We start from the raw sequence: 15,955 nt of genomic DNA on the forward strand, positions 1-15,955 counted from the left end.
ATTTCACTAAAGCTGTGCAGGATAACACAAAACATTCTAGAAGAATTCTACATTACTTCCTCATGGATTGCCATCCTGCTTTTGGTAGCAAACCATCCTACCAAATGCTCTCCATCTTACAGATTCTCATTTACAGAGATTAAATCAGATCGACACTGCTCTGGTCCGGATCGGCAGGGATGCAATTTCTTACTATTGGAGCCACTGAGGGCAAGCACATCCTGCATCCACACACACTATTAGAGTCTGATGTAGTTTTATTAAAATTATGAGAATAAAGGCTGGCATTTATTAGGTGTTTATTATGTGCTGGGCATCATCTTAACATGTATTAACTTTAACATGCACAGAAGTCCTGAAGTGGGTATTATTATCACCCCATTTCAAAATTGAGAAAACGCTCTTAAAATCCAGAGGTTAAGAATTTTGTCCATGGGGCATGACTGAGATCTAAACTTACATCCCTGTGATACTAACAGTCATTTAAAAAAAAATCAGCAATATTCAAAGAGCGTCATGTTAAATGGAATGTCTTCATTTTGGAAAAATTTGGGTTTTTTTTTTTGAAAGATATGCTGGACCTGCTTTTGGGGGACCCTTTAGTAGGGAACAGTTTTATCATGAATTTTAAAAAGCCAGTTGAATTTATTTCTCAAACACATCAACTACAAATTGTTAGTGAAATTATGGCTGAAATGTGATGCTCCGAGGTAACCAATAACCATCCTCAATCTCAAATTTTTATATTCTAATACTATATTACAATAGAATCCTTTTATGATTTTCCTTTTGAAGTATTTTTTCCAAAGCGTTTTTATAAAGTCCTCAATCTAAAACATTATTATTAATGGGAAACATTTTGTATGCACATAAAATGTAAAAATAATGCTGGTCAAAGGATTCAGAGCATAGAAAACTTATCAAGCGTTAATACCTTGTCCATCTATTTTTCATTGCCTTATAGAAGAATCTGTTGCAAGTGACCAGAGGGTGTGGCCGCCAGATTAATTACATAAACTTTATACATTTTTAAAAAATGTAAAGCTTATGTAGTTTTCTAAAACTTTATACATTTTTCTATAACACTGCTAAAAAAATGATACTCCGTACTTTGAAACTAAAGAATTACATAAAGATAAATATATATAAAAGAAATAATCATAAAATTCAAATAAAGGTTAGAACTTGATAATTATAGGCTTTCAAACAATTCTTATGAAATCAGAAATTGCTAATTTAACTCCCAAAAGTCACACATTTTTAAATGCACAAATAAAATCAGAACAAGCATACACTTAAAGTAGAAATCAACTTAAACTCGATCTGTTCCCTGGAACAGAGAATTCCCAGAAAATAATCATTAATTGATCTTAGTAAAATTCCTCTTCCATTGCATCTAGAAAGTCTGGCAAGCAGTTGGAAATGAAAACCTTAATTTTGGTGGGGAGAGGGAAGGGTCGGACCACTGTTGGCAATGCTCAGAAGACTGTTTGTGGTGCTTGGGATTAAATTAGGTTGGCCACTTATAAGGCAAGTGCCCACCTGCTGTCCTATCTTCTCTCCAGTCCAGAAAAAAAAATCTTTAAGAGCAGGAAGCTTTAAAGTAATTGGATCTCCCAGATACTTTAATATAGTCAAAGACAAGCTTATTTTCTCTACAATCTCAGAAATGTTCAAATTCCTCCAAAGTGGATGCTTTGTCAAACATTTAGTGTATTCTTCTAGGACTGTGTTCCTCTTCCTAACTTGGTAATAAAACTCCCAGACTCTTATGACCAATAGAAAAAGTTCCTACTCCTCATTTTTCTCCTTTCTTAAGTACTTGCTGATGCTCTGAGGTGGTCTGGAGAAAGATAAAGAGCATCAAACTGAAAAGCTTTTTCTTTTTTTTTGCTTTTTGGGTCATTCCCGGCGATGCTCAGGGGTTACTCCTGGCTCATGCACTCAGGAATTGCTCCTGGCGGTGCTCGGGGGACCATATGGGATGCTGGGAATCGAACCTGTGTCGGCCATGTTGGCTGCGTGCAAGACAAACGCCCTACCCACTGTGCTATAGCTCCAGCCCCGGGCCTGAAAGTTTTGATTACATCTTAGAGCTAGTTTCCTCAATTTTTCCCCTCTTATGAAAAGGTTGGCATAAGGAATTAATGAATTAATGCACATGAGGTGCTTAGAAAACTGTGAACCATTATCAAGTCATTCTTATTTCTTAAATCAGAGTGTGAAAATACACTTTCAGCAAACAGGTACAGGCCAGAGCTTACTGTCCCAACTGGAAGACAAAGTTTGTGGCAAGGTATTTCCTCTGGAAACATTTGGGAAGGGATTCCCTATATGGGTAGCCAAGAGGACTGGTGATGTCTGAGGCTTGCCCAAGTCTCCCAAGGAAGGCTACAAATCAGCCTTGTCCAAGATATGACTCAAAAAAAAAAAAAACAAGAAATTTCAAATCTTTTCATTTGAGGAAAAATGAATGAAATGTGGTTACTTCACACAGCTTCATCCCTTTCATCCCTGTCAAAATATAATATTAAAAAAGACAAAGTTTTTGCAGACTGTTTCTGTTTCCGTGGCTTTATCTTTTTTCTTCATTCTATTCCAGTGATTTGTAATAAGCATATTAAAACCTTACATATGATGTACTGGATCTAGCTTAAACATCTGATTTCAACTGCTTCAAAAAGTTCAATTTAACTGCTATGTAACATGTTTTTTTCAAATCCGAAGTTCTCATTTAACACTAATAATAGTTTTCATAAATAAAAAGTCCTAAAACTTAACTCACTGATCATAATAAGCAACATAAAAAGTGAACAAATGCAAAAGGGATTCTTAGAGAAGCAATTAAGATAACTTAAATAGTTCTATTGCTGAAGTAAAATCTTACACACATACCAGATAGTCAGTTTTTACTAGGTGGTCATTATTGTTAAATAAAAACTTTTTTACCTGAAGAATTTTACTTAGAATCTATAGTATCTTCAGCTCAGAAAATTACTATGCCAAAGTAGATAATTTTTTCTACAATTTACATATAGTCTATATATGTATATAAAAACTACCAAAAAAAAAAAGAAAGAAAACTACCAAGACTGTCTTAATATTATAAGAATTATTTAAGAATTAAAGTAACTGTGGCCAGAGTGATAGTACAGCGGGTAGGGCGTTTGCCTTGCACATGGCCAACCTGTGTTCGATCTCTGACATCCCACATAGTCCCCCCAGCCCCCAAAGCACTACCAGGAGTAACCCCTGAGCATTGCTGGGTGTGACCCAAAAAGCAAAAAAAAAAAAAGAATTAAAATAACTGGCTTAAGAAAAAACTTGAACAGTAGAATCTTAACCGAATAATAAATATATGTATTAGAAGGAAAAATTAAGAGAACTGCAAGGGGTGAGAGGAAGGAGGATATGCCATATTAAGAAACCACTAACTGAGCATTTGAATAGATTTTTAAAAGTAGAAGCTCATATACTTGTTTTAAGTAAGACATTCTTTTTTGTTAGTTTTGCAGATGAAGTGATTAGTGAAGTAATTCTCTGTCCAACCGTTTTTAGGTGATAAACTACAGTGGCAAAGTTAATTCATGAGGTGTGTATATTAACCCTAAACATTATAAAATAAGTGTTAAACCTAGATCAAAGTACAACATTTTTTAATTACTCCTACAAAAATTTTACATGTAGTACATGTGTTCTTCATTCTTTTCTTTAAATGTTATTTAGAAGACCTGACAGATCAAATTTGGAAACTATGTTTACAATAGTATAGATAAGTATTATGTAGATATCATCTTTTTTTTCTGTTAAGAAACATAACTTATTACAGAGTAAGGATTCCCTTTGAGTCTGCTCCCACACAAAATTGATTTTCACTAGGTAAATGGTGAAACTGAATTCCTAGATGTTTTTAAAAATAATAACTTTACAACATAATAATGCACAATTTAAGATCTTCAACACATGTCTGAGTATCCTATCTATTCCTTAATTATAGAATATCCAGCACTTTCATTTTAGTGTTGTTTTCTCTACTTCTACACTTGCAGAGGAATGATTACTCTTTTACTATTGATAAATAATATTAAGAAAAAATTTCATCATAACAAATCCACTTTACATAAAAACTTTAAATATATATTTAATTTTTGTTTATTTTTGGCTGACCTTATTTTTAAGAGATGCCCACACCACAAATGAGTTGTGTAAGAAAATATATATTTGCTTATGGAGTTTGAACCTAACCCATGTTCAAGTTTTTATGTAATAATTTTACAGAAAATTAACTTACTGATATAATATACCAGACTATTTAACTTGGTTTTTAAAAAATTGCAAATGAACAGACACAAAGTTATCGAATGATAACTTACTTCCTAAAGACAGTAAAAACATGGGAAATATAAAATGTGCCCATTTCTGGGAATATAGATGGAATTCCTTATCAGTTCCATTCAAAGCTGCCTTCAAGGATTGTATTAAACTTAATTATGAAAGATTACAAACGAGATGAAGTGTAATTGGTACCAGCTGCAGTTTGTATTGGAAAGCATAAATACAAATAGAATTATTTATTTATTTTATTTACTATTCAAATGATAGCTCTAAAACTCATTGGGATAAAGATGTGCATCATTTTCCTTTTCCTGTTGCATTTAAAATACTTCTTTACTTCGTGGCAGTACTGAAATGTACATCCCGCTTACAGATTACTTTTTAACCCCCAAGAATTCCATGAAATGGAGTAATGCAAGGCTATTTTCTCTCTTCTACTTAGTAGTAGCGTATTGTTTTTTCATATCAGAATAAGTGCTTTGGGACCAAATTCTTAAGCAACGCTAAAAATGAAGTATTATTGAAAAAAAACCTATATCCATCTGACTATATCCATTTTGATTCTCATTTACTTATTTTAATCTTAAGATTCTTCCTCAACACTTAAAAAATAGAACCCGAGTCAGAATCAGGAGGAAAGAAGCCTCACCTGCGGGGAGCGGCTGGGTGGTGTGCTTATCAGGGGGGCAGGACCCATAGCTGAGGCAGCATTCAAGCTCCTTTCCCTTTCATCCTGGTAAATGCGATCTCTTTCAGCTTCAGGTAACTGCAAGAAATTCTGCATAGCCCGAAGGTTTACCAGCAAAGACTGGGATGCAGTCTTGGGGTCCTCTTCCTTTCGGAGAATTTCTGAAAGCAAGCCCTGCAGAGAAGAAAAGGCATCAGGTTGAGTGACTTGGCTCCAAGGCTCTCTGCCCAGTTACAGGTGGTCCTTCCCTTTACTCTGCCACTTGGTTCAGAAAATGATCAGTCAGAAGCATTAAATCTATACAGGAATATATTAGTTACAACTGAAGTGGTAAAGAAGAGAGCCTCAATTGTCTTCTTAATTTTATTAAGCACCTGCTTTACATGTAACATAAACTGAAACTGCCTAATTGGTCTCTTTCCTTTGAGTGGCTTAACTTGCCATGAAATCTTTCACAGAGAGATGATGGAGGGAAGTTTAGGATAAATGAAATGCTCTTAATACAACAGCACTGAACTGTATAGTTCTCAAACTGCTTAGACAAAAGCAGTAGGATGCCAACAGCCCAATATGTAAATATATAAAGCCATCTCAAGAAGTAGAACTTTCAAGAAAATACTAGGAAAGGAACTGTATTAGAAAAAAGCTTATTAAACGGGGGCTGGAGTGATAGCACAGCAGGTAGGGTGTTTGCCTTGCACGCGGCCCAACCCAGGTTTGATTCCCAGCATCCCATATGGTCCCCCGAGCACAGCCAGGAGTAACCTCTGAGTGCAAGAACCAGGAGTAACCCCTGTGCATCGCTGGGTGTGACCCAAAAAGAAAAAAAAAAGCATATTACTAACACATCGTCTAGACTTAACACTAATTTCACAACCAGTATTATTCTTTAATTTCTAAATAATTGGAATCAATGACGCCAAGCAAGCGACCTTTTCCTTTTACCATCCCAGATAATTATAAATATCATCTTGTTAGACTATAGCTCTGGGTAACAGGTTCAAATTTTGAATCTCAGAACTGTCATTTAATGTGAAATATGAAATTTTTCCATATTGCAAAAATCCATAAGATGCCACAGAGAAGAAGAGTATTTTCCAAAATTACAATTAAATTACAATTATCAAATTTCTTAAGAAATACAGAATCTTCCTCCCCTCAAAAGTGAACACTGAAAATCACTTCTAATTTTAAACTTTTTATTTTTTTTTATTATTTTTCTTTTTTGCTTTTTGGGTCACACCCAGCGATGCTCAGAGGTTACTCCTGGCTCATGCACTCAGGAATTGCTCCTGGCGGTGCTCGGGGTACCATATGGGATGCTGGGAATCGAACCTGTGTCGGCCATGTTGGCTGTGTGCAAGGCAAATGCCTTACCTGCTGTGCTATTGCTCCAGCCCCTAATTTTAAACTTTTTAAAGGAACACTTTGAAAATGGTTGTTTTCCCCCCAGGCTTGTCTGAATGACAGTATGAAGTAGAAGTATTACAAATATTTTCAATTCATTTGATAAGGGCTAAACAGCCCTTGTCTCTTCAGTTATGTACATAAAATGCTTACAATATCAAAATATTTGTTTTTGGACTGGAAAGATAGTATAGTAGGTAAGGCACTTGCCTTGAACACAGCTGACCCAGTTTGATCATATGGTATGCCCTGAACAGCACCAGGAGTGATTCCTGAGCACAGAGCCTGGAGAAAGCCCTGAACACAGCTGGGGGTGGCCCAAAACCACAAAAAAAAAAAAAAAAGATTTGTTTTCAACATTTGGCTAAAATATCAATTTATCATGATATAGGCTTGAATAAAAATTTATCAAGATCATAAAATTTGCAGATTCAGTTTTCAATAACCCAGAAGAAACAGCTAAAGAGAACATTTGGGGAGAGGTAGATAGTGTCCTATAAAAATAGCCAAACCTCAGAATTATAGTTATAATATTTGGACTTTATTCAGTTTCCTGGTAGTGCAAATCAGGTTTTCAGATTCCTTAGAGATAATGTAATGCCTTGCTGAAACATACAGGTGCAAATGATAGAAAAGGAACTATCCATTTAAAAATTATCTAAAGCCTTTAAAAGAACCTCCAACAGGCTCAGGAGGTATAAGAGTAAATTTCAGAGTTTCTCACAACCAAAATCTTCAAAACAGGACCTAACTTTTGGCTTTACCAAAAGTGACTAAGGGATTAAATGCTTGTGTCCTTTCATTCATAATACTGACAAGTAATGTCACAAGCGGTGTTTATGCCAGAGCAGAACATCCAGTCAATTTAACTAAAATTCACTCAAACAGGCAGTCAATCATCCAGCTATTTAATTTGCACAAGGCCAACAATTAAATTGACTGTTTTTGATGGGTCACATTGAAAACAAAAAATACTGGTCTCAAAAATGTGTTTCAAAATAGTTTTAAAAAATAGATCTTGCTCTCTACTTCTCCCCATCAAATGTTACAATTAAAAGGTACACTTAGCAACATATATTAATTAGATAAAAATATAGAGAAAAAAATTTACAAAAATCAACGTCATACATATTCCTGGGGTAGCTAATATTCATTCCTATCATCCTAGCAACAATGCTTATCATAAAGATAAGTAATAAATGTTACAGATTGTTTGCATATACAAATAAATGTACATATACACACATATACACAGATAACAAAAAGAATAATTGCAAATAAGCAATATAAACTTAAGAATAAGATATATTATCCACATGTAAATTCTAATGGCCATTATTTTTTTTTCTAATAGCCGTTATTAATACTCAGGTTGAGTCTTCAAACAGTTATGTGGAACTCTGTAGGACATTTATCTATGCTAACTAATCAATCATTAAAAAAAATAGGTGTGGGTCAAAAAGCACCTACAAATATTCAAGATATCATATTTGGGATATCTGAAATTAGACATCTAGGAATGTTAAATAATAAAATATCATCTTTCTACTAAAAATATTTCCTGAGACAGCAGAACTAATGTGAGAAAAGCAATTACTTGAACCAATCCATAAAAATATTCTCATCAAGTCTTGCTAATAATCAGACTGTCATGCCTGCAGAGCATTATGTATAAAATAGACGGTCAACTGGGAGAGAATTTAGGAATTTCTCTGTCCATATTTTGATGGTGGCATGACTTGCCTTTTGAGTATACAAAATATTTTAGGGGCAAAGCATTTTATTCCCATTTAATCATTCTATTGAATCTAGTGAAATTTTCCACATAGAATTATGCTAACAGTCTAAAGCAGTTATTTCGAATCTTGGCACACCCAAAGAACCCTAAAGCAGCCAGTGTAGACAGTCTCAGGTGTTTAAGAAGTCTTCAGGGTTATTTATTATTATTTTTTTTTCTTGGCCCAGCCTTTCAATGAGGGGAGTGCCCCCTGGTGGAAATGCTTGAAAATATTGTTAGAAAATGTTTTGATTAGAATGTGTTAACAAGAGAAAAAAAAAAATCATGAGAATAATTCTGGATGCAAAATGACTGCTATTAGAATCCAGATATGGGAATGCATGATTTGGCCCTTTTCAGATTGTTGATGCTTGAGTCGCTGCATTTATAGATTCAAGATATATATGGCCCCTGATTCCCACTTCCTGTAGTTGAAAATATAGTTTGGACTTAAGTTAGGACAAGGGCATGTGTATTAATACCCTGTGATGGATAAGAGATGAAGCTCTTTCCAAAAAGTCGCCTTCATGCTAAAAAGTAGTATGTTAAGATCCACAAGGATCCTTTCTTGCTACCTCTGGGAATATATTTAAGCAGTGGGACCGAAACAGAGCAGTATGTTTCAGGTAGCATGGATGCTCATTAAATTTGTTACAGAAAAGGAGTCATTTGTATTTAGAAAATAAATTGTGACTTTATATAATATGTAGTAAGTTACCAGTCCCTCATGAATTTTAATTACACTGGAAATAAGAAGTTGCTTTTCCATTGAATTTCACATCTTAAAATAATTTTATATAAGCTAAGTGAAAACATAAAATTATTCTGGATTGGATTTAGTGGTTAAGTGAGAATTCTCATTTTTTTCAATTATAGAATGAACTACTGATGAATTCTTAAACTTTTTTTCTTTACATCCCAAAGAGTTTATTAGTCAGTACAAGTAAAATTCATTAGTAATTGTGTTAAAGGGAAAAAAATCTTCAAAAATATTATCAGCATTTCCAAAAGCTAATTATGAATTCTTTAAAACAGCAGATAAGTGAAAGAGATTGCCAATCGGAACAAAAAGCCTGTCTGGCCTCCTGTTTGTCTCCTCTTTGAACATAATCACTGATTCAAATAGATATTATCAGCTTTGTAAAACTTCAAAGCCCTCAGAAAGAAAATATAATTTGATGAAACCCCTCCTAAAAAGAAAATAAGTAGAATATTATTCAAGGTTACCTGCCTCTATTGTGTGGTGAATTTTTAATCATATATCCAGGTGAAAGACTATTTTCAAACTCCACCTACTACTACCTTGGACTCATGCCAAATAACTTATAAGAAGACACATTTATCTCTGTCCTTTGGGAGCTTAGAAGAGGGCTGTCATGGTGGGGTAATAGCACCTTTTTACCTTTTATTCAATAGAGATATGGATAGTGGACTTTTCTTAAATTGCACTGTGAAGAATTATAGGACCACACTAGCAATTTCTGTTATCCTTAAGCAGGCAAATTTCTCTCCACCACATAATTTACAGAACTCAAATTCAATAAAACATTACATGATGGTCCATTACTGTTATCAGTTTTGAATAATCCATCTTCATTCTTTATTTTACTGGAAAATGAAGTATGCTGAAGACAAGAGTGGGGGGATAAAAAAATGAAAAGAGCCACAGAATGGGATCAGAGTTAAAAATCTAGGACTTATTTTTTTTTTGAAAGGCACTAAAGTTATTTTTTCTTCTAACCAAACCTTTAAGTAGCAATCACAAAGAGAAGAATATAAATCTAGATGCTTCAGCAATTATTTTTAGCCATAGGTTTTCCATTAAAAAGACATCAAGTAGGCATAACTGAATGAATGACATATGCTAAAAGCTGGTATCTTCAGTATCAATTAAAGAACATATGTCCATCAATTCAGAAGGGGGATAAGTCCCTAAAACGAGTAATTATATCAATTCCATCATTAATTTTTGGAAAAGGTAGACGATTTTTTCAGTTGTCATGTATGAAAGTCTTATGAGAAGGTATGTTTTAATTTAAGAGACCCAATTAAGATGAGAAAAAAATTCTCCAATTGAGAGTTAAAACATGAAATCTAAAGATTTTTAACTTAACAGAGCTGACAATGACTAATATTCTCAACTCATAATAGCATTATCTATTATATTAATTTTAACATGCTGCTACAGGGTTCCAAGCCTTAATCTGATCATAGAATTTTGCATTTATACGTATATATTTTACATTGATTTTTTTAACCTAGAGTTGGAATTGCACATCGTAATAAGTGCACACCAATGTGTGATGTGCGATTTAACTCTGCAGAGCTCCTTGTCTATACATATGCATTAGCATGTGTATTTTCGTACTCCACACTCACACCATACACTCTCACTCTGCACCTGCTTTTATTGAAATGCATACACTTTGAAATAAACACACTACATGCATTCATATGAATGTATAATCATTAGAATAAATGCAGCTGTGTGTGTACGCGTGCGTGTATGTGGTTTCAAAGTATGACCACCAAAAATACATGCATGCTTGCATGTTCAAACGCTAGTTCCCCCAAAATACATCGAAAATGACTCTTCTTTAAATCACACAGTTCCATATATGGTCCAACATCCACTTTGACTAAAATACCAATTACCAACACAAATGTATAAAACCAAATCCTTCTATTAGCCAAGGCTTAAAAAAATTTTTTGGCAATGACTTTTTTTCATTGGGAATTATTTATACCAGTAACAAGTTGTATGAACAAATGTTTTCATTCTCCTTTCACTCTCAGAAGAAATTAGTCAAATATTAACTCAACAGATGACATTAAAAATATACATATATACATAAGTGTATATATACATAAGTGTATATATACATAAGTGTATATATGTGTTTATACATATATGTGTATAATGTCATCTGTTTTTTAAATTTTTTTTATGTCATATATATACTGGGTGGGAATTCTGCGCTTTCCCTCCCAGTAACAAATCCTATAGAAATTCATGGAATTTGCCAGAGACGTAATTAAGACAAATGGTTCACCTCTTCAGCCGATGGCTGACATCATAATCCAAGAGAATAAACTCTGTGATACCAGTGAGTCTACCTGTTATCTACTTCAGCAGGACTGCATCATTCTTCACCATGTAAACATACTTGCTTACGCTTAAAAAAAGCAACTTGCTCTATTTTTAAAACTTAACAGTAAATCTGTATGTCATTTGAGTCTATGTCAATGTGTCTTCATAAGCTTTTAATTCCATTTAAGAAGCATTATACTGAATATTTATGTAGAATTCCTTCCCAGTACTGTGAACTATTATAAGTAGTTTACACTATACATATATAACATACTAATGCCTACTTTCAAAAAAAATAGCAGTAACTACTTCCAGAAACAAGCGACTATAAAAGGTGGACTTTTGACTCATTCATTTTATTTTTAAAATTAATTACCATTGTTTAAATAAAAAGGTAAAGGTAAAGGCCCTCCCGTTGATCGTCGATTTGCTGGAGCGGGCCCAGTAACGTCTCCATTGGAGACTTTGTTGTTACTGTGTCTGGCATATCGAATACTCTCGGTAGCTTGCCGGGCTCTCCGAATTGTTTAAATATAGGTGCCATATTAAAATGACCAGTTGACACATTTTTTAAGTTGTAAAATATAGTACCACATAAAGCCATACAACTTTAAACTGTGACTTAACCATTTCCAACTGTCCTTTTAAAAAATAAGTAAATGATGTACAAAAAAAAGCAGATAAAGAAACTGAAAATAAACACTGAGTTAAAGGCTTTGTCAGACCTTCTAACTTTCAATCCAGTTAAGGCAAGCCAAAAATAAGTCACAGCTGGGATTCTCCTAGGTATGGAAATTCTGCCAACAAGGAATTAATACTAGATTATTTTTGTACCAGAAGTTTATTCTTCTAATCACGTAATAAACAAAATAACTTAAACATGAAAGGAAAGTATGAGTCAAGCCAAAAAAATATTTGACCAAAAAAAAAAAAAAAGAAGAAGAAACAAAGAAAAAACCCAAGGTGGAAAAAAGTTGAAAGGACATAATATCCTTACTCAAATCGGCTACATTTTTTTTTAAATGTGCCTGAGCCAAAAATAAACAACTTATATATACTAGTTTCCAAAAAAGAAAGGGAAAAAAAGGGCTCTGTAATCATTTCTAGAATTAATTTATTTAGAATTTTTCTTTTTTTTTTTCCTGGTTACACCTGGCTACTGGCTCAGGGCTTGGGGTGGGGGTCACTCCTGGAAAATGAACAGGCCAACTGCAAGCAAAGCATATGCCCAGCCTGTGGGCTGTCTAAGCTATCTCTTAGGCCCATTATTAAGATTTTTCAAATATCTTTATCTTGGGCCATTTCATATCATATATCACCCTTTCTCCTATTCCTTCTAAATATCTCCCAAGCTGATAGTATCTTCACAGGAATTTGCCCAGGAGGACAAAGGTGTGAACACAGAGGTAGAGTAGATTTCAGTGACAAGTCTGCAAACTAAGACCTGCAGGCCAAACCCACCCCCAGTACCTGTTTTATAAATAGTTAAATCTCAACACCACCACCTCAACACACCAGTATCTATTCAGTATTGTCTGACAGCTTAAGCCTCTATACTATAACAAAGGCATTAAGTATCTAAGATCTGGCCTATTACAGGAAGGGTTTCCTGATCCCTGGCTAGAGAATGAGGCTGGAGAACTTTAACAATACTCTTGGGGGGGGGGGGGGGGGGTGGAAAGAAGAGGGGCAGAGAACAAAGCCAAGGGAAAGTCTGTTAAGTCATATTTTGTAATGGCTTCTCAGAATTAATTGCTACTGAATCCTTTAAGTTGTGGACTGACTTAAATAGGTCACATCTGATCGAGGCAGGGCATGGAAAGGCGAGAAGACTGCCTGATGTCCCACCAATGTTTCTAGACCATACCATGAAATGCTTCACAACCTGCGATCACTGACCATCCTATGGTTTCATTATTTAAAAGCACAAGTAATGGCAGTTGGAAATATTTTTCTGTATTTGGTGGTGTACTCCGTCATGGCCCCTGAATCAAGATCAAAGCAGACATGGATTTCTCGCTGTGTATCGTAGAGAAAGAAGTGATCAAATTTAATCACCACTAGGAATAGACAATTTGATCACATCAACATTAGCAAGGAATAAAAGAATTAACGCTGAGTATAGATGGGATTAAAGAAAGAGGGAAAGAAGAATCATTTAAAAGGAAAAAAGGAAAAAAAAAAAGAAAGAAAAACAAAACTGACCTGAGTTCTGTTAAAAGCCACACGTGCAAAAACTGCCTGGGAGATTCCTGCTCGTTTCAGTTCATCACGTACCCACTGGTAGATTTCGGAAGACACCTCTGTGTTCGTTGAAACCTGTTGCTCCAAAGGCTTATTCATAGATCTACTCACAGGGGGAGGATGGTTCAAGTATTGTTGGTTTAAGGACTGCTGGGCTAAAAGTCTGTTCACGGCATACTGTTGGTTGAGCAACTGAGCCATCACCAGTTGCTGGTTGACCAACTGAGGACTGATGGGCGTTGACACAAGCCCGGGGTGCAGGTTCGGAAGAGGGGTCCGGACAGACGGCTGGCTGCCATGTGAGAGCTGCGCGGGGGACGGAGGCTGCTCAGCTGTGTTCCCTGGGACCGGCTGCTGGCCGAAGTTGACATGGTTGGCACCTTGCTGGGATAGCTCCGAGAGACTATCCATCTCAACTACAGCAGGCACAAAGTAAAAGCGTGTTAAGTCGACAATTATCAGCAGTGCAAAAAAAATTTTTTTCATTGTTTTCTAAATAGAGACAATAGGCACAGGCTCCATCAAAGATTCAATTCAATGAAGAAAACTTCAAGATAGAATTCAATGAGCTGTTCTCACATTCCTCTTCTGTATAATCTCAAAGTGGGGTGGAAACTTTGAAAGTGGGGCAACACTTCTCATCTATTTTGTTTGTTTGGGGGCCACCCCTGGCTGTGCTCAGGGCTTATTCCTGGCTCTACACTCAAGGACCATTCCTGGCAGAGCTCAGGGGACCATATGAGATGCGGGAGATCAAAGCCAGGTCAGTTGCATGCAAGGTAAATGTCCTACTCATTGTGCAATCTTTCTAGCCCCATCATTTAATAACATGATTTAGATTTAAGGCATAAATGCAATTATTTTTCAAATTCTATATCATTAGTTTGGGGATAAAATGATTATTTACTCTCAGTATTATCACCCTTAGAAGGTTCATAAGTAGTATTTACTTTTTAAAAAATGGCTTTTTAGGACAGGAGAGATAATACAATGGGTATGGCACAAGCCTTCAATCCCGGTTTCCATCCCTGGCATCCCATATGCCCAATCCTGCCCCACCCAAACCCCTACCCCCTGCCCTCTAAATGCAGCATTTTGGGCCAGGGGCCTATCTCAAAGGACTGAAATGCAAGAGTTACATGAGAAGCTGAGGTTCAATCCTGGGCACTCCATGAATTAGCAGGAGTGACCCTTATCATTAAGCCCAAGCCAGGAGAAGTTCCCTGAGCTAGGGAATGTGGCCCCCAACCAAAAAATAAATAAAACTTTCAGAACAATGCCACTTGCATAATGGTACCCAGAAAGAGTTGCACTGAGACATAATATTTAATGAAAAGTTTATACAAGTATTTTTCTCATTATATAACATCCTAGACAAGAGGTTTTAAAGAAAAAAAAAGTTATTACCTAGCTCTGAATCTAAAGTAAATTAATATAATGAATATTGAAAGTGATGATAATAACTGGGTACATATTGAACAATGTGCTAAGTGTCTCATACAGTCTATTTTAGTTCACTCTAGTCATCAGAAGCAGCAGGTATGGCTGAAAACACTTCTAAGAATGAAATAAAATGATTTACTGTATCAAAGACAGCATCCCCAGCATTACTAAGATCCAAGTATGTCTTGAAGAAGCCAATGGTTGTGACCAGAGGCTAACAGTATTTTAAGGAAGACACAGAAAGTTTTTCCTATATAATGGTGATACTGTCATGACTTTATAGTTTGTCACTCTTTCCTAAGATGAATGCTGCTTGTCCCTTGGTTAGATCCTTCATGTGAATTGGCTAAAGGTACACTATAACTATGTCATGTGCTTTACTGTGGCAAAAGACTAGCTCTGTGCTCCTTTCCATATGCTCACAGGTGAGTCTTTCTAAACAGCACACCATACTTGCCAGGTATAGACATGGGCTCCTATATCACCACCATCTCTCTTTTCATTAAATATATTTAGAGGAACTTGCATGACTATAATCATTGATAAATGCAAAATACAACTAAGAATTGAGGGGGGGAAAGCCTTCCATTTCTACAAGTGATGTCAGCCCAAGTGGGCCATTCATAGAGAATAGTAATTCAAGCAATTATTCCAAACATGATGCATTGTCTTCATTACAGCTCTAAGCTATAAAAGGCAAAGAATCTGTTTAGTAGATGGATAGTTTTTCTTGAAATATTAAAAACTAAAACATGCTCAAAATTCAGGTTCTGTTGCCTCTTAAAATCTTTAGGAAAAGTTATTGTTGTTACTATGAGTGTAATGGAAGTAAATAGAAATAGATTTATTGGGGGAGGGAGAGGGGTAATAATCAGGAGACCCAGAAGACTCTCCTGGCAAGCTTTAGCCAAACAGACCTTCAGTTCAGTGCTCAAGGGCCTAAGAATGTATTGCAATTTCTGTCCTGCAG

The 15,955-nt window shown here is 35.4% G+C and overlaps 1 protein-coding gene across 3 annotated transcripts in view; it reads right to left on the bottom strand.

Moving 5' to 3' along the window:
• SATB1 (SATB homeobox 1) overlaps nucleotides 1-15,955 on the bottom strand; it is a 105,052-nt gene that overhangs the window by 37,595 nt on the left and 51,502 nt on the right. For all 3 annotated transcript variants that reach the window (XM_056129391.1, XM_056129392.1, XM_056129390.1), the window contains exons 7-8: nucleotides 13,504-13,958; nucleotides 4,985-5,197 (exon numbers count right to left, since the gene is read on the bottom strand). In XM_056129391.1, the coding sequence (XP_055985366.1) occupies nucleotides 4,985-5,197; nucleotides 13,504-13,958 (668 nt within the window). The remainder of the gene's footprint in view (nucleotides 1-4,984; nucleotides 5,198-13,503; nucleotides 13,959-15,955) is intronic.

Source organism: Sorex fumeus, unplaced genomic scaffold, assembly GCF_029834395.1.
Source record: "Sorex fumeus unplaced genomic scaffold, SorFum_2.1 ptg000072l, whole genome shotgun sequence".
Lineage (NCBI taxonomy): Eukaryota > Metazoa > Chordata > Mammalia > Eulipotyphla > Soricidae > Sorex > Sorex fumeus.